At 50.1% G+C, this 16,334-nt stretch overlaps 1 protein-coding gene and 1 long non-coding RNA gene across 5 annotated transcripts in view; one reads left to right on the top strand and one right to left on the bottom strand.

Moving 5' to 3' along the window:
* Positions 1-13,268, bottom strand: part of LOC119383179 (uncharacterized) — a 149,225-nt gene extending 135,957 nt beyond the window's left edge. For both annotated transcript variants that reach the window (XR_007415088.1, XR_007415089.1), the window contains exon 1: positions 12,944-13,268. This is a non-coding gene — a long non-coding RNA (uncharacterized LOC119383179). The remainder of the gene's footprint in view (positions 1-12,943) is intronic.
* LOC119383178 (alpha-2C adrenergic receptor) overlaps positions 1-15,719 on the top strand; it is a 313,876-nt gene extending 298,157 nt beyond the window's left edge. For all 3 annotated transcript variants that reach the window (XM_037651211.2, XM_037651214.2, XM_037651213.2), the window contains one exon: positions 13,358-15,719. In XM_037651211.2, coding sequence (XP_037507139.1) covers positions 13,625-15,262 — 1,638 coding nt within the window. In that variant the 5' untranslated portion in view covers positions 13,358-13,624 and the 3' untranslated portion in view covers positions 15,263-15,719. The remainder of the gene's footprint in view (positions 1-13,357) is intronic.
* The last annotated feature ends 615 nt before the right edge of the window (positions 15,720-16,334 follow it).

Below are 16,334 nucleotides of genomic sequence, written 5' to 3'. Positions count from 1 at the left end.
TTGTTTATGTCGCACGCGTGGTAATAAATGATCTAACAACGCCGCCGACAACCACCCAAGTAGACGCATCCCCCATATATACCATTCAATATAACCACAAAACGCGTGGGCTGCATTCGCGCCTGAGAAAATAGACGCGGCCGCCCTACTGGGCGCCCAGCCCGCTGCTAGCTAGCGCCCCGTGCATCTCCCCCCTCTCTCTCTGTGTGTGGCCGCCGCTCGTTCATCGCTCCATGACGATCAACATAAATCTCGTGCCCTTCGACTGCCGTCTTTCTTGTTTGCTTATTTTTGTCTGTTACTCTTTCCAACATCTCCCATCGCGAACGCTGTCCCTTGCATCCTTTATCTACCTCTTTGCTCCCGCTCTTCTTTTTAGTATCGCAAAGAGCGGCGCAGCACACAGTGTGCCTCGAGATCAAAATTCATCCCACCATACCCTCTCTTCCCGCAGAGAGCTTCGCTATTTCCTACCGGACAGCCAGTCCGCCGCGCGGCTCTTCTCCTACATTTAGCGTTTCGCGTTTTGTTCTTTTTCTGTCTCTCTTTAAAAGATGCGCGACGCGCTCAGCATCTTCCAGCATCGCTCCTCGCGCTGCCATCGGGCCGAGATTGCATCGTTGGCGAATGTATGCCTCCTCCGGTCGGACGATATTTATCGCGGACACGCTACGCCGCGTAGCATTTGTTTGCGGCCCCCGCATAAAGGAGCCGCTTTCTTCTCTCTCTCTCTCTCTTTCACTAGCCAACTATTTAGTTTCCTTTTTCATCCCTTTCCTTCTTCACGTTCTCCTCCATTACATGACATCAGTTATTTTGCTTTTTTTTTTCTCTCTCATTCGTTATTCGGAGCGGTCAAGTTCGTATACAGCCATATATAGTCGTCCATATAGGCCTCTCAAGAAAGAGAAAAAGTGTGCAGTGTTGCGGAAGCCGCTGCAGACGTCAGGACGTAGCCGATATAACCGTTAGACCGGAATACGAATAGATTTTGTGTAGTTCCCGTTTATAGGATGCCTACGCAAGTCCACAGCTATTTTGGTATTCAGAATAAGATAACTATTCTGGTTAACCTGCCTTCCGGTTTCCCTTCTTCCTAGAATTAGATAAGTTTCTGCATGAGCATATAGAGTCGTCAGATATGGAATGGAATAAATATGGGTCTAAGAAACGTTACCGCGTGTGCAGATATTTCAAATTTGGAATGCGAGACGAACAATATTGCTTACTCGATTCCTATGTAGTACATTGGATTCGACAACTAGCTACTAAACATTGTCGAATGTTTGTTTCGTTCGAGTACTCTCTCTCTCTCTCTCTATTAGAAGAAACAGAAACAGACGTAGAGGGAGGCATAGGAATAGGCCGGGAGGTTAACGCAGGTCGCACCTGATTTGCTACCCTACACTCGAGGAGTGTAAAAGGGGAGGAGTGCAAAGAGGAGTGTAAACGGTCACTACCTGTCCTAAGTAGACGTAATTCATTACCACTTCCAGTGTCTCCCTACCTAGCGCTTTGCGGTAGGTAGCGCGGCACTGGAAGTGGTAAAGTAGACGTCTTTAGGGCAGGTAGTGACTGCGGAGCTGAACCGTGAGACTGAAGTAACTAGAAGAATAAGAATGGGGTAGAGCACATTCGTCAGGCATTCTCAAATCACGACTGGTAGTTTACCACTATCCCTTAAGAGGAAGGTATATAGCAGCTGCATCTTACCGGCACTTACGTATACGGAGCAGAAACCTGGAGGCTTACAAAGAGGGTTCGACTTAAATTGAAGACGACGCAGCGAGCAAGGGAAACGAAAATGATAGATGTAACCTTCAGGGACAAGAAGAGAGCAGAGTGGGTCAGGGAGCAAACGGGTGTAAAGGACATCTTAGCCGAAATCAAGAAGAAGAAATGGGCATGGGCGAGGCATGTAGCGCGTAGGCAAGATAACCGCTGGTCATTAAGAGTAAGTGACTGGATTCCAAGAGAAGGCAAACGCGCGAGGGGGAGAGAGACAGTTAGGTGGGCAGATGTGTTTAAAAAGTTTGCGGGTATAACATGGCCGCTGCAAGCACAGGGCCGGGTTGATTGGCGAGACATGGGAGAGGCCTTTGCCCTGCAGTGGGCGTAGACAGGCTGATGATGATGATGAGGTTGATATATAGAGAGAGTGCTGGAATTGGATTTTCTCCCAAATAATTCCGCTGCAAGTGAACCGCTGTTGTAGCACAGATGAGTCACATCCTTAATGAACGCATTGTTCATGGTAATTATGCACGATAATTACCAGTGACGTAGCCAGGGGGGGAGGGAGGCAAACCGGGCCCGTGCCCCCCCCCCCCCCCCAACAGAGCTCAATATGACACTCGGTCACATCTGCCTGCCCGACCCCCACTTCAGATCAAGGAGGTGCCCCCCCCCCCGAAAAACATTTATGGCTACGCCCCTGATAATTACCTACTATTAAGTAACTATAAATTGAAAAAAGAAGCAACGGGTGATAAATATAAAGAACGCATTTTCGGTGGGGCATCTGTTTCGAGTTAAGCGATGCAAACGCTGTCGGCATGGATAAATAGCGGCCTCCCAGATATTCAGTCACGCCGAACACCATCAATTCAAGCCGTTGATCATTTCTTGAACCACGCGTGAGGAAACTGCCTCACGATTGTGTTGGTGTAACACCTTTGATCACTGCGCGACAGAATAAAGTGTTGTAATAAACGCTATGGAAAGCGATTAATGAGATGACCCAGAGACGGGAGCATTTATTCCAGTGCTCCAAAAGGCCTTTGCAGCGCGAGCCCAGTTCACCATCAGTTGTGGGTCGTCCAGGCTGGAGATGTTGGCTAGTACTAGCTGTGCATACTTATGACGTCAGCAAGTTATTGCATATGTGCTACTATGCCTGTACCACGCTCAGCGGCGTGGCGAGGATATTATTTTTTTACGTGGGGAGGGGGGGGGGAGGGAAAGGTAATGTCCTACTCCCAATTTGTATTGTGTGTATGTGTGTTTGAGCGTGCGTGTGTATGTGTGTGCGCGCGCCGCACAGCCTTAGCTGTATATGCGCCACTAAACCCAGCATAGAATTATCTATCTATCTATCTATCTATCTATCTATCTATCTATCTATCTATCTATCTATCTATCTATCTATCTATCTATCTATCTATCTATCTATCTATCTATCTATCTATCTATCTATCTATCTATCTATCTATCTATCTATCTATCTATCTATCTATCTATCTATCTATCTATCTATCTATCTATCTATCTATCTATCTATCTGCCCCGCCACGGTGGTCTAGTGGTTATGGCGCTCGACTGCTGACCCGAAGGTCGCGGGATCGAATTCCGGCCGCGGCGGCTGCATTTTCGATGGAGGCGAAAATGTTTGAGGCCCGTGTACTTAGATTTAGGTGCACGTTAAAGAACACCAGGTGGTCGAAATTTCCGGAGCCCTCCACTGCGGCGTCTCTCAAAATCAAATCGTGTTTTTGGGACGTTAAACCCCAGATATCATCTATCTATCTATCTATCTATCTATCTATCTATCTATCTATCTATCTATCTATCTATCTATCTATCTATCTATCTATCTATCTATCTATCTATCTATCTATCTATCTATCTATCTATCTATCTATCTATCTATCTATCTATCTATCTATCTGCTGCACAATCGTATACCACGAAGTTATAACCCTTATACCTCTTACTATGCATAGCTTACGTATGTGCCGCGTAGCGTCTGCGAACGGTGCACCGTTTTAACTGCGCTAGCCACTCCTCCCTGCCTAGCCGTCTAGACAGTGCTCCGTCTCCTTATTGTCCCTTCTTTGCGACGCTGTCGTCGACCGGGGAGCTTCGGGTTTCGCCGGCGTCCCCATAGATGGACGCCTCGAGGGGAAAGCGACCGCCGATAAGAGAGTGCCTCATCGCTACGAGATTGAAGTTTCGTCTTCGTTTCAATGTTTATCCTTTTCACTGTCTCCACAGATGCTTCGTCCACGTCGATGTGTCTGTGTATATATATAGTTACTTCGCTCCCGACTTTCCCCTCGGTGTCGTCCTGTTGCTAAGCGCCTTCGGTATCCCATTTATTCAAAAAGTATATCGTCCTTAAAGGCACGCTAAAGGGGGGCAACATGGAAAGAGAAAAGAGTGCGCCCGATTACTTTTTTGTCAACCATCGCGCCTTTATTCCGCAAAAAAAAGAAGCAATAGTAAATAAACAATAATAAATAAATGTGGGCTCTTACTCGAGAAAATGAAAGTCCATCTTTCCTTTATTTTAATGTTTCCCACAAACTTGTTCGACGCTGATCACGTCGTTGCACGGCGTCTGTTACGATGCATTCGGTTCCCATATGCGCTTTCTTTTTTTTTTCCTTTTTGTTTCTTTGCTGAATTTCCTGTATGACCTGCGTGATAGAACTCCACGTTCTTCTGTGTTTTTTCTTGTACCACGGACTTTCTTTAGCTTTTTTCTTCTCACTACTAAGAACTGTGAAACCAATACGGCCACCAATACTGTTCATTCGAACTACTCTTCCTCCTAGACTGATAAAACGGTGTCGTTATCTTTCATTATCCATTTCGTATATGCACCTTACCTTTCTTTATCTTTAGCACTGTATTTAATGGCTAAGCTTTCTTAGAGGCATTCATCGCACGAGGCCACAGAAAGCAGTTGCCGGAAGCTCTCTACATTACCTGAGTATCGCTTGTACGTCCTTGCTTCGAACCATGCATTTCAGTAACTTGAGCCTTGAGCCAAAACTCCCCGTTTATGTGGCTCCTCTTTAAGCTAGCGCAAAACTAGGTAATGAATGATGAATTAAACTTTATGAGCACTCAGCACAAAGTAAAGACTATGTACACGCGGGGAACGGCGTCTGCGTCTAAGGATGCAAAGGTAAATTAACAAAAAAAAAGGAAAAGTGAATTCCGCGCTTCAGTACATCTATGTTAACGCAGTATACTGCGAAGCGGGTGCTTTCGTCGTGGTCTGGTTGCAACAGTATATCGTGGTAGCGGTCTTGCTGTTAGCGGTATGGCAGCGACGTACCACATGGCATTATACTGTAATAATGCTTTCGTAGAAGGCATGGAGCAATCAAGAATATAGCAATAGCAGAGCGTGTTAACTCCTGTTAGTCTTGAACCGCTCGAAGAAAAAGAAAAACACTTGCGAAGAACAAAAGGTATAACCTGCGTGACAAAAACCGGCAACATCCGCGGCTGCAAAACACGAGCCTACAACACCTTACCCCCCACCCCTCCACCCCCCACTCCACCCCCTACGCACACACGTCTCCACCCATTTGCCTTGCTCAGCCGTGTGGTGAGTTCTAGCCATAACAAACTTCCACGAAGCTGCCGGCCGTACTTAAAGAGTGTTGTTTTATCGCGCCTGCGCTGCCGGGCGAACAAGCTATTCTCGGTACATGGAACTCGCAATAAAAACACACCGCCCTTGCATAAGCATGCGTCGCGTACCCCGAAGTTTACCTGCTGTTAATTATCGATGTTTATCGTCGCATACATTAGCCGACGTGAGAACTCGTATAGCTGATCAGCATTCCGAGGTTAGTATGAACACAGCGCGACTTCCAGTGCGGTTTGCTTACTTTCCTGTAACTTGATATTTGCGCGATGTCGAGGCGCCCCTTCCTAGAGTCGTGTGTAAATTTGGCGCTGCATAAACACACACACGCACGCACTCGCCGAAGTGATTCGTTCGCTAAAGTCGTCTGACGCGGTGAGTGGCCAATAGCAGGTACAGTTGGCAGTCGCATGCAGCTGCTTCGTTTTGACGTTGGTGGAGTGCGAGAGCACGCGCGTTTCTCTGCAGGTTAACTATTCTTGCTCCAACGGTTTCGTGGTAACTAGCGCTGCTCCACGGCGGCCGCATTACCATGGGGGTGAAATGCAGCCGTGAACTTAAACAGCATTGTACTTAGCTTAGCACCGGACGGTCAAAATTAATCCTGGGTCTCCCACTACGGAGTGCCTCGTAAAATATATTCCGAAGCAATTACAGCGAAGCAATCACCACTTGCTTCGTCATGCACGCCGCTCCTAGTACGACTCTGGGTGAACGACACCACCCGAGAAGTGGTGGCGGGCCACCTCGAAAGCCAGATTAAACGCTCCAACGAATACAGGATTGTGACAGGAATACAGGACAATTCAGGATGGTGGTGGTGGTGTTGCACCAGGCGGGGTTTACCTGGCATACAATGCCGGCAACTCTTCGTCCCGAGCCTCTTACGAGTTGTAGTATATATGGTTGTGTCACCAGGTCTTGATCAGTACCATGTCTTGCAGGAAGGCAATAATCAGACGTTGCACTCTTTCCCCCACAGCCGCAGGCCCTCCGGGAAGTGAATCTTCAAATGTACAGTACAGTCGTGAGCAATATGAGCTGTAACGCTGAAATTACCTTTTAAAGGTCATGGCGGTAAACGCAGTTGGCAAGCGCCAAAGCGCTCACGACACTATACACTCAAGTCGAAAGGTGTATATATATATATAATATATATATATATATATATATATATATATATATATATCAGGCAATTTAATACGTCACATTCATATCACTACATTACAAGTAATCGTTGAATACACATGGATTCTGTGTTCCAGCTCATATTGCTCACAATAGCACGTAACACCACCCCTTTGCAGGCTGCGGACCATTGTCTCATTGTATCGCAGCTGGGATGCACCAGGATAAGAAAACCGCAGAAAGGACACAGAGCTATCGTACTTGGCGTTAGACATATAACAGGAACATACCAGTCAATGTTAAAGGGGCCCTGCAACACTTTTCCACCTAATCATCGGATGGCTGCATTAAAAATAGCTTTGCCTCACGAATCGACTGCCGCAAAAATTTTTAGAATCCGTCAAGTACGAGTAGAGATACAGGAATTTGTCGCACGTTTCAAGCGCTTTCGATCTCCTTTCCTACCAGCGAGCGCGCTGAAAGCTACACAGGAATTGGGAGGGGGGGGGGGGTAGGGGAGGGGGCAGGAATATGCGCTCGTTCGTCAGCGCGTCATGCATGCACTTAGCACTTCTTTTTCTTTCTTTTTAACACGAAAGTGTTTTATGACGGGGTCCACCACGGCTCCACTGTTTTCCGTCGCGGATATGACGTTGTAAAATATAGACTAACAGTGGGCAAAGAAAAAAACCAGAAGAAAAAGTTCCGTCACCGGAAATCAAACTCGAGACCCATCGCTCCACAGCGCGCAGCGCGAAACTATTCGGCCACGGACGGCACGCTGTTCGCAATGCTAACGGCGAGCTATTTATATACACCATTTGCCGGTGGCGATACTCAGAGATCCGTGTTACAGCGTGTTTTCGTTATCAGTAGCGAGATGGCGCGAAGGGCTCGAAGAGCGCGCTTTAAAAGTCGTCGCCGTTGCGACGAGCTCCGCCTCTACAGGGCGTGGTCGCTCATGCGTGCGCTTATCTCGTGATCGCGGTGTTTCGTACGTCCTAATAATAATAATAATAATAATAATATCTGGGGTTTAACGTCCCAAAACCACGATATGATTATGAGAGACGCCGTAGTGGAGGGCTCCGGAAATTTCTACCACCTGGGGTTCTTTAACGTGCACCTACATCTAAGCACACGGGCCTCAAACATTTTCGCCTCCATCGAAAATGCAGCCACCGCGGCCGGGATGGTTCGTACGTCTTGCGTTGAGAGCACGAAGGTCACTTGGCCCACTGCAGCGGCCGCTTTTGCGAAAGGAGCGCGGTGCTCACGCAGAAATAAGTTACAAATGTGACAGTTCGCTCTCATCCTGTGTATATTCGTTCCGTGCGTCCTTTCTGCTTGAGCAGCGCGTTGCAAGTTTCGAGCTGCTTGCCGTTCTTCGCGTGACATTACAATTTGTTGCTGTAGCATTCATTCCTTCACCCGTGGGGCGAAAGAATGCACATTGCACAACATTCGCTCAACTACGTCAGTGAAGACACGTTTCACTTTCGTGTTATACCGATTCCTATGACAGAGGGATCAGCCATGTTTTTTTCTTCGAACGAGCCAGCTTATACTTTCAGTGTGATCGCCAGTGTGGGCACGTGGCGGCATCCCGCGGCTGCCGCGGTAACTATGCAGCTCACGATGCTCAAATCAGCCCATGGCCGCGGACTTTGGGTTTATGGTGCGGTCATTTGGAGCAAGATGGCAAGTTGGGCCATTGGTTAACGTTCATGTTTGAAAATTTGGTTGAAGAGCACCGAAAAACACACTAGAAGAAGCAGACAGGACAGCGCTTACGCTCACAACTGAAGCTTTAATAATCAGAAAAACATATGTAAGGCAGATACATGGTTCATCGCGCATGCGTAACAGAGCGGGGCGCAAGAAAAAAGGCACTCGTATCGGGATTGCAAGAATTTTCTGCGTTACATGTCATTTATTAGATGTTGCAAGCACTACGTATCAGATGCGCGTGTTCCTTATCGCGCAGCACAATTTTGGCTTGACTAACACAGTCGTGTCCCCTCTTCTGGATGTGGTATGACTCTACTATCTCGCGAGTAAGCTGATTCTTACGTCGAAAAACGATCTCGGTTTCTTGAAACACCGGGTAACATCCGCAGTTTTTACAGTGATCTGCAGGATGAGTGTTGCTTGACGCCTTAATACATGCGTGGTGTTCTTTAAGCCGATAATTTACGCAGCTTCCAGACTGCCCGATGTAGACTTTACCACAAGAAAAAATTAATCATGTAGACCACCCCCTTTACGCATTTTACAAACAGTTGTGAGTGTAAGCGCTGTCCTTTCTGCTTCTAGTGTGTGTTTTTCGGTGCGCTTCAACCAAATTTTCAAACGTGAGCGGTCATTTGGGTTCACGGCATCATTTGTCGAAAAGAAGGGAAACGATTTATAGCTCAATTTGAGAATTCATTGTAAATCCCAGGTCGCGTGCTGCGCTATAATGTTTGGCTGGCTTGTTCTCGAGAGCCTCGACTACCGATCGGCAGCGTTTTCTGACCATGCTGAAAAAGTGTTGCAGGAGGGCCACTTTAGGAACTGACTTGAAAAATGGCCATTTCCCTGCGCTGTCCTAATATAGTGATAGAGAGAGAGATAGAGTGTAGATGAAGTAGATACAGCGGTCTCTAAGACATTCCTGGGAGCCCAACAAAGCATTTTCCTACCGCTGACGTATGGGCTCTGATGATATTCGTGCGTCCTCCGTGCGTGCGTCAGAAAGACTCTAGCACTGCAAGCAAGCAATAAAAGGTTTCCTGTCGTGCGTAACATTCACGTGTCTTGTGCCCTACACTGCTGCGCGTGATGCCAAGCAATAGGTTCAGGGACATTAGGGATCGCTTGTTCGACGCCTGCAGTCGTTCGTGCATGCCAGCGCACTGGTTATGATGACCAGGGATCGTTTATTTCTTTTTAAATTAAGATTCAAGCAATGCTAGTTTAGTTGAAGTATGCCGGCGAGACATTTTTGACTTCGACAAAGCATTTACTAAAAACTTGGAGGACGCTTGAGCTTCGCCTTCAAGAGTAATGGCGTAATCGGACCCTGTTCGTATCGCGTTCTCGATCGCTAGCCTGGCCTCGCTTCTCGGCGGCCATCTAAACAGTGCTGCATCGAAAGGAACGTCTGTGCGCCTGTAAGTTGGTCCCTTCAAACTATCCTAAAATGCCTGCTGCAAATACAGTTGCGAAGTGCCCGCTATGACATAATTTGTCCTTTTGCGAGTTGGTGAGGTGCTCACTACGCGTCCGTAAGGCACCTGCGCAGCTGCAAACACGCACACCTGCACACGTTGATGATGTTGGTAATGATAATTATTTATGCCTGTGTGCTTCGTAATTGGTGGGCCAATAAACCGACCACTTGGTGCGAAATTCACACGTTTTGACGCTTGGTGTGATTCTACGCTCCTGTCGCGCAATATTACACGTGCGTGTTAATGACATGCCTCGCACTACAGAACATTGATGTCGTGTTTTTTTTTTCTTTTTTTTTCGAAGCGACTTCGAGCACGATCGTGGACCGTAGCTCCGTGGTAGGACACCTACTTGCCACGCAGTATACTGCGTGGAAAGTTTGGTATCGATTCCCACTAGAACTGATGATTTCTTTTCCTTTATTTATTTTCTTCTATCTCGAATGTTTGCTCACGGACAACGCTGATTTTTCGCTCACAACCAACGACGCCTACGCTGACACCAGAATTTCGGCGAAAAGAGCTCTCTAACGCTATCACGTCAAATACAAAGGCCAACAACAAAAAAGAATTTCGCACACGTACGCCAGCCTCAGCAGCTGGCACATCGAACATCGAAGATGTGTAACCGTCTGTTTTATGCTCGTACTTAAGATTATTCATCGCTGACACCCCGCTTACTGCATTCTCGTCATGTGGCCGCTTCGGGGCTCTGTCGCAGGCGGCTTTGCTAGATTTTGCCATGAGCTTTCGACGACGCAGCTGCGCAAGCTTTTTTAAAGTCGCTTGTGTGAAGACAGAGCGAAATAACGATAATGTATGAACTAATTAAGAACAACTGTTCGCCGAGGTGACCTGTCCAGCAAAATTGTATTCACCATATAAAAAAGCTATGCGTAAAATTCCCACTTATTCGCGTGACCTCGTTTTGAACTATCTCGTGCGCCCCACGGCTAATGAAACAAAACAAATAAAATTAAGTAAATAAATAAATAAAACGAAGAATATGAAAAATAAGGCGTGGCTTTGCTATCGAAAGCACCCACGACCAGCGGATCTGAGGGGAAGCCTCTGCGAAGTTGTGAAAAGCTAGGCGGTTTAGCTGAACAAGGTTCCTCCTCGCCCTTGCATTACTCGTTCCTTGCCTTGGCACTCCATTGCCTCACTATGCTTTACCGTCACCCTGCCCCTCACCGTTTCTGTTTCTCCTTTCACTCACCATTTCCTTCATTCTTGCTATACTATAGGCTTATGCTATGCTTTCTCTCTCTCTATACACTTGCCCTCTCTCGCGACTTGGCTACGCTGCTGACATCGCTGCGCACGGACCAAGCTCGCCTTTAACATCTCCGCTGTAAAAAAAAAAACGCGCAAACATTTGTGCACTGAAACCTCGGGAGTAGCAGCTATCGTTCGACGAGAGCATTCCTTGTGCCGCCGTACACGCAGCAGGCACGGAGACTTTAGCAGGGCGCAAAGCATATGTATACCTTTCCAGCTCGTCAACATGCTCGCAAAACAGCGAGCGATGACTGCGAGCACGTCAACGGCGCCGTATGGAACAGACACCTGGACTCGCTGTCGCGGCTCTGTTTCCGTTCCTTTTCTTTCTTTCTTTTCATTTTCCGAGCACTTTCGCGCATACTTCGTGATAAAGTTTACACCTAATAAATGTCCACTCGTCGAATGCCAGTTGTGATGGTTGACAGATGGACGGTCGAAGAATGTTTCCCATTGTCATGAGAACGAAAAGACATGCGAAATGTGACAGCAGCTCGCTCAAGGATCGTGCATGCTTGACAATTGTGCATTATCATTTATACTAAACGAGGGACAAAGCATAAAAATTGAGTCTATAAACGCACGGATAATTTGCATAGTCATACCTGTCACACCGATACGCTGGTATTAGGATGAGGTATATGTACTTGCAGTTTAACCATTCCACCTTTATTACCTAATGATAGAAAGCTTTTAAAATGATATTGACGCGAATGAATGAAGAATAAAAAGACCCTTCTTTTGGATTTATGACGCTTTTACTAGAGCCTCTTGTTATCAATTCATAACGGTAATTCAGCGTTGTAGCTGCATCGTCTGGCTCAACAGTTGAAAAAGAGGTCACAGGAATAATTTCAGGAGATCAACCACGCTGAGCCCGGTTTACTACCCTGCAGTTGGGAAGGGAAAAGGGGACTGAATTACAAGGAGGCGTTCCCACTTTTCACGGTTTAAAAGCGATAGGCGAAGACACACGGAAATCCCTAATATGCAAGAGCTCACAACGAAAGCCGCTGTAGAGAATTATCAAGGCATATATATATATATATATATATATATATATATATATATATATATATATATATATATATATATATATATATATATATATATATATATATATATTCCTTTTGCATCATGCGCGACAGCGGTTACGGACACCGGCGGTGGCGGCGGACAACTACGCCACCACAATCGGCTGTTGTTTTGATCTCATAGCAGCTTCCGCTGTAAAAGTAACCTGACACACTAAGTTTGCTTAGTACGCTCGCTTTTCGCCGACATGTCAAGCGCTCGAAAGCTGGTTGTAATGCAAGCTGGCCGTTCAAAAGACTGCAGAAGTCACGTCTGGAAGTTAAAATTATACGCAATCGCATTGCACCGGGCGCTTGAGAAGGATCACTGTAACGTATCTATCGCTTGCCTCACTGCAGACTATGACGCATCTACTGTCACAATGATCTTGTTGCTGGACGGAATAATTTGCAGCACTGAGAACGATTCTCAATTTATCTTTCTATATTTTTTTCTTTTTGCCCGAATTAATATAGCACGATGATATATTGTATCTGAATTTGCATACAATATATCATCGCGCTATATGCAAATGCATACATATAGCTGTATGCACCTGCATTCACACAGGCACCGGTATACGGAGAATTTACTGCCGAGTGCGTAACCGCAGTCGCACGTGCGTGACGTAACGCTGTAAGGAGCTATATATAAACGAAACGAAAGGTTTCCTGCAGTGTACCGTCTTGGCGGTTAACGGCCACAAAAGCACAGCTTGAAACATATTTCTTTGTGCACGACAGCCGCTCTACAGCGGAAGCTGCGACCGGCCTCGCGTGACTCGAAATCCATGCGGCGTCATCTCATATATGGCGCATCATTCACAAACCTTTCCCAGCAACCAAGGGTGTAGCAAGCTCACCTTTTCTTCCTGTGATGATGTCCACCGCATTGCCAGCATTCTTTCTCGTCGGTCCCATGTTTAGCTTAGCTACGAGTGGTATGAGTGGACCATACCGCTATACTGGCGTTTTCGAAGGTCGAGACTGAGGCTCCCCCATAGAATGCATTCTCTATGGGGGACTTCTTACGTGAGGGCGCTCAGTGGTAAGAAGGAGCCCGTATACGGGCGTGCGTGACGTCCGTGAGATCTCACTACCATTTCCCTCTTTCCCTACGTGCATTTCGCGCCAGCATATACCGGTGGGATTGCAGGCAGAGCAGCAGGTGTTCGGTTCTCGGACGCTCGCCCCCGCGCCAGCGTGCGCGCGCTTTCTGCCGGCGGCGCTGGCGTGCTCGCATCGGCAGCTGACGACGGCGCGCGTTGCTTTCGCAGGCGGAGAGCGCGAACCGGCGGACCTGAGGCGGCGAGCAGCGCAGCGCCCTTGGAGGAGGAGAGCAGCCCGTGGATCGCGCGGCGGGGACCTGCGGACAGACCTCTGCGGCCGGCGGTACACCGAGTGGCGTGGCCGACCCCCGCTAAGCGGGTGGCGGCCATGCCCGTGACGACCTGCGGCGGCAGCAGCTGCGAGTGGCCCTGCTGCCGGCTGCTGCGGCAGCAGCGACGACGAGGCGAGGCAGCACAGGGGCCCGTGCGGCGGCCATGAGCAACGGCAGCAGTACGGCTAACCTGAGCTGGCTGGACGGCGTGGCGGCGCTGAACGCGACGCTCGACGGCAATGGCTCGGCGGCGGCAGACGACGAGACCGGCGGGTGGCCTCCAGTGCCCGAGGACCCGTGGGACGGGTCGCCCTACCCTAGCCGCTACTCGAAGCTGAGCTTCGTGGCGACCGCGTTCGTGGTCACCTGCATCATGATCCTCATTGTGGTGGGCAACATGCTGGTGTGCATCGCGATCGCCACCGAGAAGACGCTCAAGACGATCCAGAACTGGTTCATCGCCTCCCTGGCAGTGTCCGACTTCCTCATCGGGCTCATCATCATGCCCTTCTCGCTCGCCAAGGAGCTGATGGGCTACTGGATCTTCGGCGCGCTTTGGTGCGACGTGCACGCCGCACTGGACGTGCTCATATGCACCGCCTCCATCAACAACTTGTGCCTCATCAGCCTGGACCGGTACTGGTCTGTCACGCACGCCGTCGAGTACCTCAAGAAGCGCACCGCCTCGCGCGCCATGGCCATGATATGCTTCGTGTGGCTCCTGTCGGCACTCATCTCGCTGCCTCCGCTCGTCGGCTGGAAGAAGTCCCAGCAGGCCTCCGATTACCCCCAGTGTTCTGTTTCTGAGGACGTCGGTTATGTGTTGTACTCGGCCCTCGGGTCGTTTTATGTTCCCGCGGTCGTCATGGTGTTTGTGTACATCCGGATATTCCTGGCGGCCCGCTCGCGCGCGCGCCGGCACGTCAAGAAGCAGGCCCGGCACGTACCAGAGCTCACGAACGATCCGGTGCGCGATAAGTCGACAACGACAACGACGACGACGTGCACCAGCTTCAGTAACCCGAGCCCGCCGGACTCCTCGGCGGCGGCGCACAAGATGAACGGCGGCGGCGGTGGTGGTGGCGGCGGAGCGCAGCGCAGGGGCATCCTGCCCAGCGCGGCGCCGCAGATCATCATCGAGACTCCCGAAGAGCCGAGCTCGGCGCCGCCGTCACCCCCGTTGCCGTCCCGCCGCCAGGAGGGCCTCGGCGGGCTCAGGGCCCCGGAAGTCGGCCTACGAGCCGACGACTCCGAGGCGGCGCCGCTGCAGGGCTCGCACGACGCGCCGGGCTTGCTGAGCGCGCCGCAGTCGCGGATCGCGCGCTCCCCTTACGGCTCCACGCTGTCGCTCAATGAGCGCGACGAGGACAGCGAGCTGTGCGAGTCTTCCAACGCGGCCGGAGGAGAATCTTCGGGCGGCAGCGGCGGCGGCACCAGCAAAAAGGGCGGCCGCCCCACGCCCACATCCAAGCGGCGACCGGCGCCTCCACAGGGACTGACGTACGCAGTGGCGCGCCACAGTCCGTCGGACGCCGAGCGCCACAAGCGCAAGCTAGCCAAGGCCCGCGAGCGCCGCGCCACCATGATTCTGGGCCTGATCATGGCCGCCTTCATCCTGGCCTGGCTGCCCTTCTTCGTCCTCTACGTGCTGGGCGCGCTCTGCAAGCGCTGCGACATCAGCGGCACGGTGTTTGCGGTCGCCTTCTGGCTCGGCTACTGTAACTCGGCCGTCAACCCTATCATCTACACCATCTTCAACCGAGACTTCCGCAAGGCCTTCCGCAAAATCCTCTTCAAGTGATCCTGCGCCGCCGCTGCCGCCATCCGGCCCGGCGCTGCTGTCTTCCACGGCGCCGCCTGGCCTGCCACTGCCGCCGGCGCGGCGCAGCCTCGCCCGTCGAAGGATCCCCGCCGCCGCTGAAACAAAAAAAAATATCCCGCTCTGCCCGCCGCTCCTAATCCTCGTTGTTTACCATTTGGGAGCCTCCACCACGAACCGAGAGAAGGCGCTCCGTGCGTGCTCGCCAAACGGAGTCCGCCTTCCGCGCGCGCCCAGGGACCTGTCCACGCCGTCTGTGGCCTGTGCGTCTCGCGCATCGACAGTCCAGCCGCGCCGCCACCACCACGCGCACACGCGCACGTGCCGCCCATCTCCCGGCGTGAAACAACACCGTGTGCTGCTGTGCCGTGCTGTGCTCCGCGCTGCGCACACATGCCACGACCGCACAACTGTGTATACATGTTTGTTAACTACCGTAGCACTGCGCTCTCTCTCTGTTCCGCACAAACCCCACGCGACCCGCCCTGTATATGCCGTGGTGAGACGCCGCCATTCAACTCGCCGTATCTACTTTTTGGACGGTCGCACTCGGTGCGGGCGTCGTTCCGACGAGGGACGATAGCGACCGCTAACCCCTGCAGCTTTTCTTTTTTCTTAGAGGTGTCGCTCACCGGCGCTTCGCTTAAGGCCTAGCAACACGCACAATACACACGCAGACAAAAAAAAAGAATCGAGTTTCGCAGTTGTTGTTCTTGTTCTGGATGAAATGCATCCCGGTTGTACGTGAAATGTCTGTAGATTCGGGGCATGTTGCCCGTTCGTTAAAGTAGCAGAGGCAAGTTCACTTTCTCCTATAGAGTGCACCAGCAGCCAGATGAAACGACGCTGCGTGGACGGTTAAAGCCTGGCAGCAAGATTTGTTGGCCTCTCATTATCACCGGTGTTCAAGCGCACGGCGGAGACATTGCACAAGTCATCGCGCAAGTCACTGCGCAACATCTTTGCGCGTAATTGTTGAAAAGAAGTTATAGCGTGTATGCACCTCAGAGTGCCATCCGCAACTTCCTGCTTTTTTTTTTTTATTCTGCGTAAA

The sequence above is a fragment of the Rhipicephalus sanguineus genome, chromosome 2 (assembly GCF_013339695.2).
Source record: "Rhipicephalus sanguineus isolate Rsan-2018 chromosome 2, BIME_Rsan_1.4, whole genome shotgun sequence".
In the NCBI taxonomy this organism is placed as follows: Eukaryota; Metazoa; Arthropoda; class Arachnida; order Ixodida; family Ixodidae; genus Rhipicephalus; species Rhipicephalus sanguineus.
Note: the sequence above shows the minus strand (reverse complement) of the source record. Positions and strands in the feature narration are given on the sequence as shown.